At 39.8% G+C, this 17,500-nt stretch overlaps 2 protein-coding genes across 3 annotated transcripts in view; one reads left to right on the forward strand and one right to left on the reverse strand.

Moving 5' to 3' along the window:
• Positions 1-17,500, forward strand: part of LOC147820536 (coagulation factor VIII-like) — a 131,240-nt gene that overhangs the window by 24,327 nt on the left and 89,413 nt on the right. The gene's annotated exons all lie outside the window — the stretch shown is intronic.
• Tmlhe (trimethyllysine hydroxylase, epsilon) overlaps positions 11,099-17,500 on the reverse strand; it is a 97,176-nt gene continuing 90,774 nt past the window's right edge. For both annotated transcript variants that reach the window (XM_013069499.2, XM_004875320.3), the window contains 2 exons: positions 13,153-13,291; positions 11,099-11,903 (listed from right to left, as the gene is read on the reverse strand). In XM_013069499.2, the coding sequence (XP_012924953.2) occupies positions 11,772-11,903; positions 13,153-13,291 (271 nt within the window). In that variant the 3' untranslated portion in view covers positions 11,099-11,771. The remainder of the gene's footprint in view (positions 11,904-13,152; positions 13,292-17,500) is intronic.

Genomic DNA, 17,500 nt, shown 5'->3' on the forward strand with positions numbered 1-17,500 from the left:
GTGTGGAATCAGGTGGCTGCCTGTCTGCAGCGGGGTGATTCGGTGTCTTCCGCGTGACTCAGGACCTCGGTAGGGCGTGCACAGACCTGCCTGTCTGCAGCGGGCTGACTCGGCCTGTGTTCCAGGTGACTGGGGACCTCGGTAGGGTGTGGGCAGACCTGCCTGTCTGCAGCGGGGTGATTCGGTGTCTTCCATGCGACTCAGGACCTCGGTAGGGCGTGCACAGACCTGCCTGTCTGCAGCGGGCTGATTCAGCGTGTTCTGTGTGACTCAGGACCTAGGTAGGGCATGGGCAGACCTGCCTGTCTGCAGCGGGGTGATTCGGCCCCCATTTCTGTTAGTATGTTTTACTACATAAATTGATTTTTTTTTACGTCGAACCAAACCTTACATTTGTGGGATAAATCCCACTTGGTCATGGTTTATAATAAACAGTCAGTAAGCATTTTGTTGAAAGACTGGGAGTGAACCAGGCAAGCTACTTGGAGTCATTGTGTGTGTGTGTGTGTGTGTGTGTGTGTGTGTGTGTGTGAATCTGTGGAATGATGTGAAGCCGAGGTATTTGGGAGGTCCTGCAATTAGTTCCTTAAGGCTGGAGAGTGGGGTGCTGGTGGGGGAGTGGTTGTTGATGTGGCTGGAGAAGAGGTAGGCAGGAGCCAAGACCTGTAGGTTCTGTTATGCCATGCAGAGGTTGTGGAATATCCCATAGGCTGTAGTGAATCTGCTGTGGTCTTTAGGCTTGGGACTGACATGGCCTTGATTTGCTTCTGGAAGGATCATTCTGGCAGTTGTGTGGAGAATAGAGCAGAGGGGATTGAAACTGGAGTTTAGAAGCTGCTGCAGTATCCCAGGAAATGATAGATGCCTCACCTTAGATGATGGCCTTGGTAGATAAGAGCAGGGGACAGATATAAAAACAAACAAACAAAGGTTTAGGCATTAATTTGGCACCTACATATTTCTGGTACTGGTGAATCTAACTGGAGTAGTGATAATTCATTTGCTCATTCCTTCAACAAATATGTATTGACTGCCTGCTATACATGCCTGGGACTGTGTTAGGAATTGATGCCCCTTTGTGCAGTCTGTTGGAAGATACAGACAAGGAACCTGACAATCAATTACAACATGAAACTGTGATGAATGCTATGAGAGGGGAAGTTCAGGGTGCTATAGGAGCATACAGGAGGAGTACACACATGTGGGGCTGGAAAACGTTCCTGGAGAAATTAGTATCTAAGCTAAAACTTGAAGGATTTGTCAGCGGGGAGGGGGCGGGGAGGAGAGATAAAAGGCTCTGGCGTGACTCCCTGGGGGCAGAGTGAGGTGACTACAGACTTTGGAGTCATTAGTGGAGATATGGGATGAATGAAGGAGAAGGTCCGGGTATTGGTAGGAAGATGAGTTCAGTTTGGAGTATGTGAAATTCGAGATACCTGGGGGATATCCAGGTGGAGATGAAGGATATATGGCTTGGGAGTTCAAGAGTGAGATCAGGACTGGATGTATAGATTTGAGAGTCATCAGGGTAATTCTTGAGGCCATGAATGTAATTGAGACCATGGAAGAAGTGACATGCAGAGAAAATATAAGGGGACCCAGGACAACTTTTAAGGGACAGGCAAAAGAGGAAAATTATTGGAAGGAGACTGGAGGAGTGTCTTCACAGGAAAAGAGGAGAGAGTGAGAGCAAGAATCTGAGAGTCAGAGAAGAAAGGGAATTTAAAAAGAAGGAGAAGAGAGCAAATGTTCAGAAGGAGGTCAGGAGGAGAATAGAGCAAGAAATGACAAACTCAGGAGCACTTGCTGAGTTAAACATATCTACTTAAAAATACTTGATTAGGTGGTGCGAGTGTTGCTGAGGGCCTTGGCAAGAGCAATTTCATTGTGGGGTGCGGGAGGAGCAGGGGTTTAGAGGTAGAAACTGGTATGGATTTGTACTCGGAGCTCCTGGGGAATTCTGAGACATCCTCTTACTACAAGGCAGCGTGATAAATGTCCACAGTAGAGAAAATTGGCAGCCTCATTGTGTTCGGCTATGGTTTTCTGCTCAAATGTATCCAAGACTGAAAGCACCATCTTCTCTCAGGCTCTCTCCTCAACTAATACTCCCTGTGTAAGCAAAGTGTGCCCAGTTCTCCACATCAGTGACCTAAGAGTCACACTGATAACTTTTTCTCCCTCAACCCCTCTATCATAATTAATTGGACACCAAGATCATTGTGCTGTACCTTCAAAATGCCTCTCAAATCTACCCATCTCTTGACATTGCTGCTGGGCCGCAGTGCCTGACTTTCTGTCCTCTTGGGTGTAACAGAGATAGCACCTCGTTTGCATCTTCCCCTGAGCTTGAGGAGCCATTGTGTCAGGAAGGAATCCTTTCCCCTTCATATTTCTATAGAATGCTGCCCAACGCTTTGGATTTCCTTTGGGCTCTGGGATTTAGAATTCAACCCAGAAAGAATTTCAGGCTATTTGTTTCCCTCCAAGATGAAATCATAACCTTGAGGGCAGCTAGGAGGACAGGCAAAATGCACCTTTGCAAGTGATCCTGAGGTGTAGTTCTGATGAAGAGCCACTGCACAGCATGGTGAAATATTTGGATGTAAGGGCCATGCCTCTGAACTTTGCATTCACTGAATACAGCCAGTACTTGACATGGAACCAGTGCTCAGTAAATGTTTAAGTTAATGAGTGGATAAAAGAACTAAAGAATGATAGGATTCAAAGAAATGGATGGAGGGGACTGAAAGAGTAAGCACACCCTCGGCCCTTCTTCTTCTTTTCGTTTCTTTACTGTTGAAATGGATCGAGGCTGGAGGGGAAACTCTGGCCGGAAGAGTGCTTGAAATGAATGTAAAGATGAAAAGACCTTGGAACAACAGTTCCAAGGCTCCTGGAATGCATGGTTAAAGATTAGAGCAGATCTGCAGAGGCAGCAGCCAAGAAGAATCAACAATAAGTTATTCCCAGAGATGTTTGGTCTGGCCATTGTGTTCCTCCTGCCCTCTGAATAAGCTTCCTGCCCGACAAGCTTACTTAAACTAAGTTGACATGTGTACATGTGTCACGTAGCAAGCCATTCTGTTCCTTGCCTGTCTCCTGACCAAAAACTCCTATACAAATGTTGCAAATGTTTTTCTTCTGCATCTTTGTTCTTATACCTTTGAGTTACAAATAAATAGTCACAGAGGTTTCAGCTCAGGGCCATTTTCCTGAGACTTTAGTCTCTGTGAATCAGACCCTCTGGGCCTCCCGGTGATCTGACTGAATCTTGACTCTGAGTAATCTTTCATTCTCTGCACTGTCATGGTCACACACTGCAACAGAGGCTCCCAGATATTCACAGACTACCATTTTTGGTAACCACAGACCACCACTTATCCAGATTTTCTAGGTGTTTCGTAGCAAGGAGGGATTTCAGGTTATGTAGTTTGTGACATTTCCAGAAATTTCTTTTTCCATCTATAACTCACACAACACCAGGGAATTTCCACAAAATTCCTGGAAGAAGAATATGATGAAAGAAATCACTTTCCCTAAATATACCTTCTAAGGAGCTGCCAGTGAAAGACAAGATGTGGCTGGAAAACCCCACTTTCCTGGTGTCTCCGGAGAACCCTTTTCTCTCACTGTTTTTCACCTTTCTTCTTCTGCAAGTTCCTTTTTGTTGGGGCTCACTTTTCATTTTATCTCTACCCACAGTTGTTGACAATGTAGGAGCTAATGTTCCCAGCCCCCTGTACTATAAATTCCCATGCAGAGGCACTTGTGTGCATTGTGAGTGGACACACACACACACACACACACACACACACACACGCATGCATATGCATGCACTCTACTCCTGGAATCTCGAGGAGCTTTCAAAACAGAAGCTTAGAGGGACTTATATTCCCTTTTTATAGCTGAGTTATAATATTTTAGACACATGGAGGTGCTCTAGCCCCCAAATTCCTGTCTGTCTCTGGAAAGGAGCAAGTAGTCTAGGATGGGCAGGGACACATCTGCCACGCACTATCAATGCACTATGCCTATTGCATTTACAAAGCAAAAGAGGCAGTCGTGGCTAGGCAGAGAAAAAAACCCCTTGGACTCAGAGTTAAAAGGCCTGAGTGAGAGTAGTGGCTCTGTCACTTGCTCTCCTAAGTCTCAGTTTCCTCACACGTCAAATTGGGGCAATGGTATTATTTCAGATTAGTAAAACCACAGCTGCTAAAGACTGGTTTAGGTACCCTTGTTCAGAGCCACCACAGTCCCCTCTGTGCTTACCTGGTGTGATCATTAATCCTGATATGTCAGCTTAATTAGATTAAGAAACACTTAGCAGATTAGAAAAGCACACTTTTGGGTATGTGTGGGTGGATCATGGAGATGTGACCTTGGGTACTACATATGGTCCCTGGCCCCTTCCTCTCTGGCATTGTTCCTGGCTGCGATGAACTAAGCATCTTTGCTCTGCCACACCCTTCTACCATGAGGTTTCAGCCTTGGAGCCAGTCAACCATAGACTAAATCCTCTGAAAGTGTATGTCTTAATTACTTTTCTCATTGCTGAGACAAAATACCCGACACCCAAAGTTAAAGGAGGAAGGTTTCAGTTCATAGCTGGCTGGCTCCAAGGCAGGGTGGCATGGCAGAGGGGAATCACGGGAGAAACAGTTCATGGCAGGCAGAGGGCAGGAAGGCGGCAAAGCAGCAAAGTAGTGAGGAAGCAGCAACTGGTCTGCCTTCTTTCTGTACCTTTATATCCATCCAGGCGACCCACCCTTTGGGTGGTGCCACTCACACCCAGGTTGGGCCTTCCCATTATCTACACTCAGAACTGTGCTGAATAATCAGTGGGCTAATTTAGTAACCACACACCCTTAATCCCAGCACCAAACACCCTAGATCCAGCCACCTCCAAAAAGCCCCACCTATGACCTCACGAGGCTTCGGGGAGACATCTAGACACAGGCCATAACACCTCCTTTGCTTTAAGTTGTGGATGTTAGGTATTGTGTCTCAGGGAAAACGGACTTATTCACCTGGTACTGACACTGACTGATAATATGTCTGTCTCCCACAGCAGGAGATCTCCTTAAGGGCAGGAATTGTATTTGTCTGCTCCCCACTGTAACTGCTCTCATGGCACAGCAGAGTGGTCAGTGATTGTTGATTGAGCAAATGAAGAATGATTGAAAATTCGCCTATTTTTGTAAGTCCTCTTAGGCTGTTACATTTCTAAAAGAGTGATTCCTGTTTTATGATCATCATCAGTACGATACCAGGATAGCATAAATTCATTTTTATTCTGAGTAAATCTGATGTGTAGACATTCAAATTAACAGGAGTTGATTCACTCACCATGTTACCTATCAGCTACTTTGGGGAGCTTGTTAGATTTCCATAGGAGAATATTTCAGTAAATTTGCTCCTCTGGCTATTCAGTCGATGTATGTTCCCAGCACATGCATTTCCTCGGTCATAAGCCTTTACTTGTCTGCACCATCACTTTAAAGATGGGTTACAAGGCGTTTTCACATGCACTGACCCCTATGCTCCTTGCAACAACCCCCTGAGGTAGGAAGGGAAGTTTATTCTTGCTACCAGTTGACAGATGAAGAAACGAGGGTTCAGACATTAATTGAGTTGCCATATATCATATCAAGGGCAAGTTTGTGGCAGAGCTGGGCCTAGTATGAAACCAAGTTGCTAATTTCAGGCTGGTGTCCTCTATGCAACCTGTTAGTTCAACCCCGATGCATTTTGTAATGCCACTTCAATTGCATTTTTGAATCTCATCCTCTTCCTGCTTCCCAGCGGCACCTCCTGGTGCTTGCTGTGGCATACCCTGCATTCAACCAGGGCCTCTAGCTCTTCCCTAGACATGTTCTCTCACAGTTTGCTTCCTCTGGATCTTTCCATCTGTTTCTCCCTCTTGGTGGGCACCCTCCAGCCTCCACATCACCACAAATTGAAAGAAGCCGTAGACATCCTCTTTAGTTTCAATTCAAAGCCCACCTAGCTTCATGTTACCTTTGCAGATCAACCCCCGCTGGAGGAGATCTCGCTACCCTTGAACCCACAGAGCAGTCTGTCTTGTTCCATAGGCATTTCCGTACCTAATTCCCAGTACTCTGTAGTGTCCCTTGCTCTGTGTTCCCACAGCCACCTGTGCTCAGTTTTCACAGCATTTATCACCCTATGTTGTGAGGCTGCTTTTGCCCCATGACTGTGAAGTCCTTGAGAAATGAAACTTTGATTCATCTCCGTATCTCCAGCACCCAGCACAGGGCCTGGAACATCGTAGTTGCTTCAAAATCTGTTGGGACAAATGAATGCTACCCAGCACAACATCACGGATATAGCAGTTGCAAAGTAATAATGGACCGAATCTAGTCTTCAACCAAATCTCATTCATTTTCTTACTGTCCTACTGGGGGATAAAGGTCCTTTGCCCCACCTGAAGCTGTCACTTTCACTCGTGCTCTGGGTTCCATCACATCCTCCCTCCCCAGATGCCTCACTCCATCAATGATCTCCTCTCTCCAGAGACTACTCTCTCCCTCTTCTCTGTACTGAGAGTTTATTATATGCTGCCTTCCATGCTAGACCCTTTATATGTATGATCTCATTTCAGTCTACATCGCAGCTTTTTTTTAGGTAGGTGGCATTTATTAGCTCTACATTTTATATGAAGTAACAGGGCCTCAAGGAAGGAAAGGAGCTCCTCGAAATTCCCCAGCCCAATAAGGGGTAGAGATGGAATTCAGGTGAAGGTCATTCCAAGTCTATGCTCTTTCTATGACACAGTAGTATTTCCTCCGTCAAGGCATCAGAGAGGGGCTAGAAAGCAGAAAGTAAGTGGATATTGAATAGCTGAATTGGAAGAGTGGCCACCATCAAAGGGTAGACTGTGGAGAAAGGTGGAGTTACTAGGCAAAAACCTTCACTATCTTCACAGTTTTACACAACATTAGTCCTTGTGATCTTCGGTTGTGCAGAGGATACATGTACCACACTTACCCAGACAGAAAGTTAAAAAATAGACCACTATTAATCTTATGCTGCACACTAAAATGGTTCAAAGAGGATTTATCTTAATTGTAAGAGATGCCTGATTCTTTTTTCCAGAAGGAAGCTTGGATTCCAGTAATGAAGCTAAGACATTTATCCTGTTTTTGTGTCCTGGCATGAAAGAGACAGAAAGACAAGCTCAGATCAAAAAAGTGTGCAGTCATATTTTTCAAACTCAATTTAGGGAAGAGTATGGTCCACATGGGAAAGATTTGCATTGATTTTCCCTTCAAGATTGGTACAGTGAGTACAGAAAGCCCACTGCTCCAAACACATGGCAGTGATAGACAAAATATAAAAAGGTACACTCAAAAGGGTATGGTCAAGACAAAAACAAACAAATGAGCAAACACAAGGAAAATAAATAAGTAAATACATTAATTATTTAATTAATTTAAAAAACCCTACCAGGTATTTGTCACCATATTGAGTAGCAGCCTTGATGGTCTGGAAGCAAAACAACGTAGCCAGAAGTTAAACTCCTGCAAAGTATAGTGTCCCAAAAATACTCTGAGAAACATAGAGGACAAAAAACCAGGTGCAGTGCTTAAAGCCAAGGACTGCAAAGGACCTCCCCATAGACTCACCAATCCGTGGCTATTAAGTCTGACAAAAAACATACTACCGAAGTCTGCCGGGGTCTTTGGCTCTGATGGGCTACACAGGCTTACAGGGGTGAGGCCACAGACACAGACTGACTTCACAACTAAGAGCTGAGCTCATAAGCCAGGAGCTGGCTCTGTGAATGAATTTTCAATAAGCCCAAGAAGCACCCTGAGATCAGGGGCATAGCTATGTCCTGTAAAAAGGTTTTGAACCAGAACATTTGTATTTCTAAAAAAGTTCTCACATGATGCTGGTGCTGCTCGTGTAGAGAATCTACTTTGAGAACCACCACAACACACCATAGTTCATACATCTTTTTTTCTTTTTCAGACCACATAATCTGTGATCTATAAATGCTTAGAAATAAAGGAGAAACAGTGATGAAGACTCAAGAATATTTCATAGCTAGCAGCAAGATGGTAAGGTGACTGACCAACAGTGGGTGTGAGCCTTCCCTAGTTTTCAAGTGCAGTTCTGCAGTCTTGGAAACCCCTCAGTCCTGGGCACCCTGGGAAGGCTGGTCATTCTAGAGGAAGGTGAGCAAAATTCAGTGCCACTCAGCTGCCAAACACAAAAGGACGTACTTACAAAGAATGTGGTAATTTCTAAAACGAGTTTGAAAAGTACTCATTCTTCTTCCAACTGATCTGTATTATGAAACTATTATATATTCGTAAGGAACTATGTTAGGTTCTGTGCTCCTGAAACTACTGATTCCACCCCACCAGAGCAAAAGGTAAAAGTCACTCTACATTGAGCTTGGAAGACATAGATCCAGGCTTGTATACTCAGGAACACCCGGAAGAGATGTAAAAAAAGGAATTTCATATAGAAAGTTTTCAGTGCACCATACATAATCAAAAGCCAAATAATTTCCTTACCTCTTTCTTCTTCTGAATGGAGCACATCACTGAGAAGGGTTGGTTGAAAATTTAGGGGGAAAACAGTGAAGGAATTAATGAATCATTTCATTAATAAGGGGGGAGAATCCTTAAAAATAGGAGAAAATTGTGTTTTGGTCCTCATCTTTACCATGAATACATACTTTGCTTGTCACAAATCAACTGCTGACCCCAGTTATAGTGTAATCCTCAAGGCTAATTTATGTAAAACTTCCACAAAAGGCACATATCCAATAAAGAGTAATGTTGATGTATTTTAGGGGTGCATCATAGCAATAAGAAAAGAATGCATAGTAAAATGTTATTACTTCTATTCTGATTGCTAATGGGTATAATCCAAAGACTCAAACTTTATTATCAATCCTTTGACCAAAGTGCAAAATACATTTCATGTGAGACCCCTAAAGATTCCTACACAATCCAAATAAAACACAGAAATCTTTTTAGAACACATTTTGGAGCATTGGATGGATCAATAAAATAAACGCACAAACTACTAAATGTGGCCGAGGAACTTCCTGAAAACATCAGATTAGTGTCTATTCTCTTTCAGAATATTAGCTTTTCTTTCTTTTATGAATCCTATCTTCAATAATAATGTTTTATTTCTGTTGTGTGCATCCTAGCCTAGGTTCTCTTTCGCCATTCTGCAGTGGTCAATGTGGTTATTGTGCAGCTTCACTTTCAATGAAAGCCAGAGTAACAGAAACCTCATACATCCCCACCTTTCTGTCTTTCTCTCTCCCCCTCCATACATAAAGCCATTCAGAAAATAAGGTATTAAATTTGACCCAGTCAAATCTTGGCATTTAACATGTATAGTATAGTATTTTAAGAGAAGAAAAAAAATGATCAGCAGAAATGAAAGAAAAGAGATTAAATCCTGACATCAAGTTGCCAAAATAGAAGTTTGGATAGGAATCTCTATTTGTCTGGAGGCACATCATTTATCATGATGAGTACTGTGAACATCTTACAGAGTAACCCTTTGCATTCCCTCTTAGTGGTATGCGTGTGTACCTATTTGTGACTTTGTGTGTGTGTGTGTGTGTGTGAGAGAGAGAGAGAGAGAGAATCATATATAGGGCTCCAAAAAATCTGCAGTTATCCTCATATCATTCCCAAACTGAGAGCTTTTTATTAAAAGTGTTGTAACTTAGATTTTTTTTTTTGGTACTGGGGATTGAACTCAGGACCTTGTGCTTGCGAGGCAGGCATGGTGCCACTGAGCTAAATCCCCAGCCCGTGACTTAGATTTTTAATCTCATGAGATATTATTTAAATATAGATAATCTTTCTGAGAATATAAAACACTGTATTTAAATTAAGTTCTCATATTATCTCTGTCCTTGTGCTACTAAGCAATTCTTACAATGTGTGGAATTTTAGTAGACTACAATGCAAAATGTATGGTTCCAGCTAAATCTTTAACTCATGATTATATGTAAAGGACTGTTCCATTTAACAAATCCATTGGTTCATTAGTTCTTAAAGTATGTTCTATAAATACCTTGACAAGATCTCTGCTTCTCTTTTATTATGTATGTGGGATTAAACTATTTTCATATCAACACTAGAATAATATTTGCTTTGTTTATTCCCATCATCTCTTGAGTATACAGAAGACTTCTAGAGGCATATGATGATGTTACCTTTCTGACAACTAAGGGAAGTATTCTTGTATGTTCTTGAATTTTGTACATTTCTCACTCCTAATACCTAATATAATTAGTATCAATAGATGTAACCCAGACTAAAGAACTCTTTGGGGTGTTCATAGCTATTCAGGGTATGAAGGTATGTCTGCACAGCAAACCAGAGAGTAAAGTGATGATCTACAGAATGGGAATAAATATTCCCATAGTAATCTGACCTAGAGTTGATATGCAGAATATTAAAGGAACTCAATAGTGCACATGCAACCTGACTGATAAATGGGCAGTAGACTTAGATCAACATTTCTCTAAAGAAGATATACAAATGGCCAAGAGGTATATGTTAAAGACACTCAACTTCATTAATCATCAGGGATATGCAAATGGAAACCACAATGAGATAGCACCTTACCATGATTAGGATAGCTATTATTAAAAAGTAAAAAATAACAAATGTTGGTCAAGATATGGAGAAAATGAACTCTTACATAGTGGTACTTTGGTACTGATGATTAATTGCTTCTGGGAGGCATGTGTCCCAAAAAATGAGTACCAAAGTGTTTTGGCTAGAAAGCGTTGTGAATCACAAGGCATCTGATATTGAAAAGTTCTAGCTTGTGCTTTGAGTACCAAACAAATGAGTACTGAGACAAAACTTTCATGCCAAAATGCACCAAATACCAAATTGTATGAGTTTCCAAGCAGTCAAGTACCCATGTATTACTGTACATGGTTGGTGGGAATTTAATCAATACAGTGATTCTTTTGAACAGTATGGAGAATCTTCAACAAACTAAAAATAGATCTACCATATCATTCAGCGGCCCCACTTCTGTGTATATATCCAAAGAAAGTATCAGCATACCAATGAGATACCTGCATGCTCTTGTTTATTGCTGCATTATTCAAAATAGCAAAGAAATGGAAACAACCTAAATGTCCATCAACTGATGAATGGATAAAGAAAATGCAGTACATATACTCAATGGAATATTATTCAGGTATTAAAAAGAAAAGTGATATGCTGTCATTTGCGAACAATAATGGAAGTGGAGGACATTATGTTAAGTGAAATAAATCAAACACAAAGACAAGTAACACATATTTTCCCTCATATGTGGATGTTAAGACCAAACATTTTGCAAATTGTTGCTTTGTTAATATTTTGTCATTTCTGGAATGCATTTCATTGTAACTGATCGAGTCAGAAGAAATTTTTACTTAGAGTATTACTGACTTCCTTTCAATATGGAGATTATATTTTTGAAATACAGAAACAAAAATTTATTAAAAGGTTTAGAATACAAGTGGGATCATGCTATATCTTTGGGAAGAGTGCTACCATACTTCAGATGGCTGACATTAGATAACTCAGAAGCCCCATCTCTTTAACATGTTTCCCATACTAAAGTAAAATTACGGTCTCTGATTTGTGGAAAGGGTAAGGAGACAATGTGAAGTAGATTTTGACACACTATTACTCTGTTGATATGAAATTTTGGTAGATGTGGTACTAAGTGTATTCGTAATTCCAATACACTCAATTTTAAGCCTGAAGACCCAAAAGACGAGCAGCGTTTAATACATCATCTCTCGTTAAATAACAGCCACATAGTTGGCGGTAGCCAGTGAAGGATTCCCTGCCATGTAGGACTCTCCAGTTGTCTATGAATAGGACCTGTGAATGAGTAAAAGCAGAGAGAAAATACCATCAAATGAGGGCAGACCTAAGGAACCTTAAATTAATTAATTAATTAATTAATTAATTTTTTTTTTTGGTACCGGGGATCGAACTTGGGTCCTTACGCTTTTGAGGCAGGTGGTGGAACCACTGAGCTAGATCCCTGGCCCAAAGGAACCCTAAATTAGCAGAGATGATTGTAAAGAAAAGCCTTAGGCTGTTCTTTGTTTACATTCAATGAGGTATTTTTCTTTTTTTTTTCCTTATAATATTTTTTTTATTATTAAATTCTTTTATTGGTACATTGTAGGTATACAACACAATTACATTTCTCATTGGGAATTGTACCTTTACATAATGCATCTTGGTTCTTATTTTTTCCCCATTCCTAGCCCTCCCTTCACCCCCTCCACCCTTCCCTATTTACAAAGACTTTATTTCCATTTTTTCCATTTCTCATCATTTTTCCTTTCCCTTCTTTCCTTTCCCCTGCCCCTCCCACTCCCCCTACCCCTTTGGACCTTTTCTTCCCATTTTGCATTATCGATTGTTCATTCTAATCATTGGTACATTTCAGGTATACAATATAATGACATTCATCATTGGAAATTTGCACCTTTACATAGTCTCTCTTGGTTCTTATTTTTCACCCTTGCCCAGCCCTCCCTTCAACCCCTCCAGTCCTCCCTATCTACAAAGATTTTGATCCTATTTTTCCATTTTCAATGAGGTATTTTTCTTTTAAAATCAAAGAGACTTTTGGAAACTCAGATCTATATAATCATGTAGCAGGCTAAATGAAAGTAATAAGTAATAGGCCTTGCACTCGAGGAGCTTGTTACTTCAGTAATTTTTTCTCTTCTCAAAGTTAGGCAAATTAGTTTCTTTTCTTTTTCTTTAATTCTTATTTCATACTTTCTGAAAGGGCTATACTCCTTTATTATGTTTTATGCTAAGCTGAAGATATTCTTCACTGCAGGAAGACATTCTTCATGAGAGAACATATCAAGATTTAAAAAATGGAATCGTGAAGCTGGTAGGACTCTTAGGGATTAAATCCCCTCATCGTTCAGAGTCATTGATGCCTAGAAATGGAGTGGGGCCTGTGAATGGCAAGCCTGGGGCCAACACCTAGGACTCTTTTCTCTTCTTCCTTTGCAACATTGTGAGACATACTAGACAAGCACCCTTATTCACAGCTTCAGTATAGCAAGGTTACTTGACAGCTTTAGAATTGAGGACTCACTCTTCCAGGCTTTAGTTTGACCCAAAGCTCATTCTCAGGTCTCCTTAGCTCAACTGTTAGAGTCCGATGTGCTGTATACCAACGATGGACAACATCATAAGGTACAGTATTGATAACAGCCCGGTCATAGTTGTTGTACCTAACATGGAATCATGAGAAAGAAAGATCTGAAACACATCATCAATTGGCTGTTGTTTACCAAATTGTTTTCTATAAAGCTTTCTTTGTGTTTACTTATTCCACAGATGAAGTGACAATAAGTTAACATTCTCTTAGGGATACGACATCAAAGGGAGGAGCTCCACTGCTTGCTGACCATATTTTGTTGTTTGGAGAATCTGAGGGTAAGGGATAGAAATTAAGTTCCAGCTGGTTTGTCTCATCTTAATATGCAATGTTTTGTCTAAAGCACATTTCTTGAAATAAGTCCTTATTAGTCAAAGTTCATGGAAACATTGGGAAAGATTTGAGGTGAGCTTGCACCTCATGGAGCTAATAAGGGCAAGATAGGTTGTGCTAACAAAGCTTTCTTTTTCAGTAGAATGACTTACTGGGAGAAATTCCAGCTATAAACTAGTGGATAGTTCAACCAGGGATCCTTCCTAATTCATTCATTCAATACCAACATTTACACGAGCACATGTTATGTGCTAGGCAGTGTGTCAGGCATTAAACATACTATGATGAACATAGCAGATGGGATCTCAGCCTTTGGGAATTTTATAATCTATTGAGGAAGAGACATGATAAACTAGTAATAAATACACAAACAAGACAGTTTCAGCCAGTTACATATGCTATGAAGAAAAAGTGTTATATGATTAAGGGTGACTAGGAAATCTCTTTCAGTTAAGAGAGCTGAATGAAGGCCTTTTGAAGAAGTCATGTTGGAAATACTACCTGTATGATAAGAAACCAGCAATGTGACAAGCTGAGGAAAGAGTGTTCCAGCAGAGAGTCTTGGTACAAAGTCTTGGGGTGAAGGAGTATTTTATTGTGTTTGTAGAACAGCAAGAAGGATGTATGGTTGGTGCTAAACAAGTGGAATAATGGTGGAAGAAATGATGTAGAAGAAATAACTAGGGGCCAGATCATATGTAGCCATGCAAGTTATGGTAAGAACTTTGGATTTCTTTTCTGAGAACTGTGGAAAGACACTGAAAAACTGTGACTAAGATAATGGATTTCACTTTTGCTATGACAAATGAACTTTTAACTGAAGTATAGTACTGTATATACACATAGAAAAGCACACAAATAAAGCTTGATGAATTTTCATGATAAGATCACATACATATCACTAGCATCCAGATAAATAAATAGATCATTGCCAGAACCCCAGAACTTTCTCTTGTGCCCCTTTCTAGTTATACTCCTTCCCCTACTCAAGGTTAATTACTACCCCAACTTCTATCACCAAGGATTAGTTTTGCCTGTTTATAAAAAAACTATATAAAATTGTATATGCAGTGTTATACTGTTCTGTATGGCTTCTTTTATTTAATATTTTTAGGAGAGTCATCATCATTTAGCAGCATTTTATTCATTTTTTGATACTGTATAGACTTTTTGTGACCACATCACAATTTATTTATCTATGCTACTGTTAATGAACAGCTGAGTAGTTTCCAGTTTGGAACTATTACAACTAGCACTGCTATGAACATTCTATTTCATGTCTTATATTGTTTGTTTGTTTGAAATAAAGTTTAGAATTTCTGGGTCTGTGAGCTATGTGTGTGCTCAGCTTTAACAGACACTGCTAGAGACATTCTTTTCAAAGAGAAACAAACATCCACTGGTGCTTTTTTGGATATTAGACAGTGTTTATTGGTTTCAGTACAAATCAAGCCACTATTCTTAGTTTCCTCATATATAAAACAAGCACATTAACACTTGCTTAGTGGAACTCACAGGACTACTGTGACAATCAAATGAAAAAATACAAGCCTGTCTCCTCCCAGGCTTTACAAAGCCATGCCCTCGGGAGAACAGGATGAGAAAACATACAAAGGGTGATCAAATGATATGATGTATTTAAATAAAAAAGTATTATAGTAAAAGACACATTTCCATTAATTCCCCTCAACATACTCCCCCTTGCTTCAGACATACTTATCCCATAATTCTTGCCACTTTCTGAAGCAGTTCTGGAAATCCACTTTTGTGAGTGTCTTTACAAGGTGTGACAAAAAATATGGTGAATGATGCTGCTGAGTGCCATCCTATGGAAAGGCAGGTTTGCAGAAACATTATGGTGTGTCTTCATCCACCTTATTCACCGGATCTGGCACCTTGTGATTTCTGGCTCCTCTCCAAAGTAAAAATGACCATGAAAGGTAAACATTTTGAATTGATTCACGACATCAAGGCAGCCACAACAGTACAACTAAAGACATTCAGGAAAGAGGACTTCCAGAGCTGCTTCAGAAAGTGGCAAGAAAGATGGAATACAAGTGTTCAAAGTGAGGGGGAGTGTTTTGAGGGAGATTAATCGCAATGTGTATTTTACTGTAATGTTTTAAAATTTAAACATTCACTGTATTTTTGGATCACACCTTGTAGTATTCACCAGGGTCATGACACCTATTGTCATTTCTAGTGCTCTTTAAGAATTTGCACAAATATTATTTCACTTATTCCTTCCATCTTCCCAGAAAGAAAGATGTTATTAACTTCCCTTTATATATAAGGAAATTGAAAGAGAGATTAAATTTCTCACAGAGTTTCTAGGTAGCAGATAGGTTTTGAAATCAAGTCTCCCTAATACTTTAGCAAATTGTTTATACCAGAGAGCAGAAAAAAATGATTAAATTCTTGCACGTTTGTTCATAAAGCCATTTGTTTACAAATCACAATTATAATCATGACTTCAAATAGAGATTGACAGTTTACAAGTGTTTTCATATACAGTATCTTATTGACTAATAACCCTGTGAGATAAGTAGTAAGATACTATTACTATCTTACAATATAAATAAGAAAAATAATGACAAAGCCCCGTGATTTGCCCAAGGGATATAGTATTCATTGTATATAAATTCACTGTAATTAAATGACATTGTTTTCTAAGACCAATAGCAGAAAACAGTCAAGTCTACCACAAACTAGCAAAATGGCTGTGCAATGTTCTTTTTTTTGGAACTGGGGATCAAACTCGGGACCTTGAACTTGTGAGGCAGGTGGTGGAATCACTGAGCTAAATCCCTGGCCCTGTGCAATGTTCTTTTGATTAGAGTAAGACTATCTTTGGACTTTTCCACAAAATGATGTCATCATATTATTGTCTTTCTTCTGCTGTGATACGAAGCAAGAAGAGACTTGGAAGGACAATAAAGGAAAGCAAATAAATTTACTGATAAGAAAAGCTTGGAGAGTTCAGCAAAGCTATTCCTCTTATTAATTGATAAACATTTTCTAAGTAAGAAGAGCTCAATGATTGGGTGGAATGCATTTGATGGATTCACGCAAAAGGTTGGCTCTTTGAAAAAAAACAAAAAATTGACAAACTCTTAGCTAGACTAAACAGGAAAAAGACTCAAAATTACCAATATAAAGAATCTGATTTCATGTCTATGCACGTAAAAAATAACAAAAATATTATGACTGACTTTATCAGTACACATTGGACAACTTAGACAAAATGTACAATTTTCTTGAAAGAACCTCTTGCTAAAGATAAAACAAAATCTTACTAGCTCTCTATATGAAAAAGGTTGAATTTCATATCCAAAACTTTCCCCAAAGGTAAATTACATTCTCAGAGAGCTTCCATGGCAAATTCTGATAAACATTTGAGTATTATGGTGTAAGTAAAACATTACAGACACTGTAATCAGATAGATTAGCATTACAATTTAAGGAGGATATGGCATTATTACACCAATTTTTTGATAAACCAGGACTTTGCAAGGTCCATATAATACCAAAATATGAAAGAAACTCATTACAAAAAAATTGGAGACCAGGATCCCTCTGGAAGCTAGATGTGAAATTCCCAAGTTAAAACTAGCTATGTGTATGTGTCACATCAATTTATTGGTCTCAGTTCCATATGTACCTGTTCATGTATGCTCTTGATGTAAGAATCTCTTCAAGTATTTCTTTATAACACAATGCTAAGCTTTCTCTGAAAAAGGCACTGGAGAGACACTGAAACAGAAAGTGGTTTTCTGATGTTTTGGGCTCTTTTATTTTATACTTAGTATTTTCTAACAGTTCATAATTCTTTATATTAAACATTCCCTGTTTAACCTACCATGTGGTTTCTATCTCCAGATTGAACTCATGCTATTAATACATGCACATATACACACGTGTGTGCATGCAAAGTATGTATGTATACGAA

Source organism: Heterocephalus glaber, unplaced genomic scaffold (genome assembly GCF_053883595.1).
Source record: "Heterocephalus glaber isolate CG9 unplaced genomic scaffold, H.glaber_assembly_v1.0 deba00001863, whole genome shotgun sequence".
Classification (NCBI taxonomy): Eukaryota; Metazoa; Chordata; class Mammalia; order Rodentia; family Bathyergidae; genus Heterocephalus; species Heterocephalus glaber.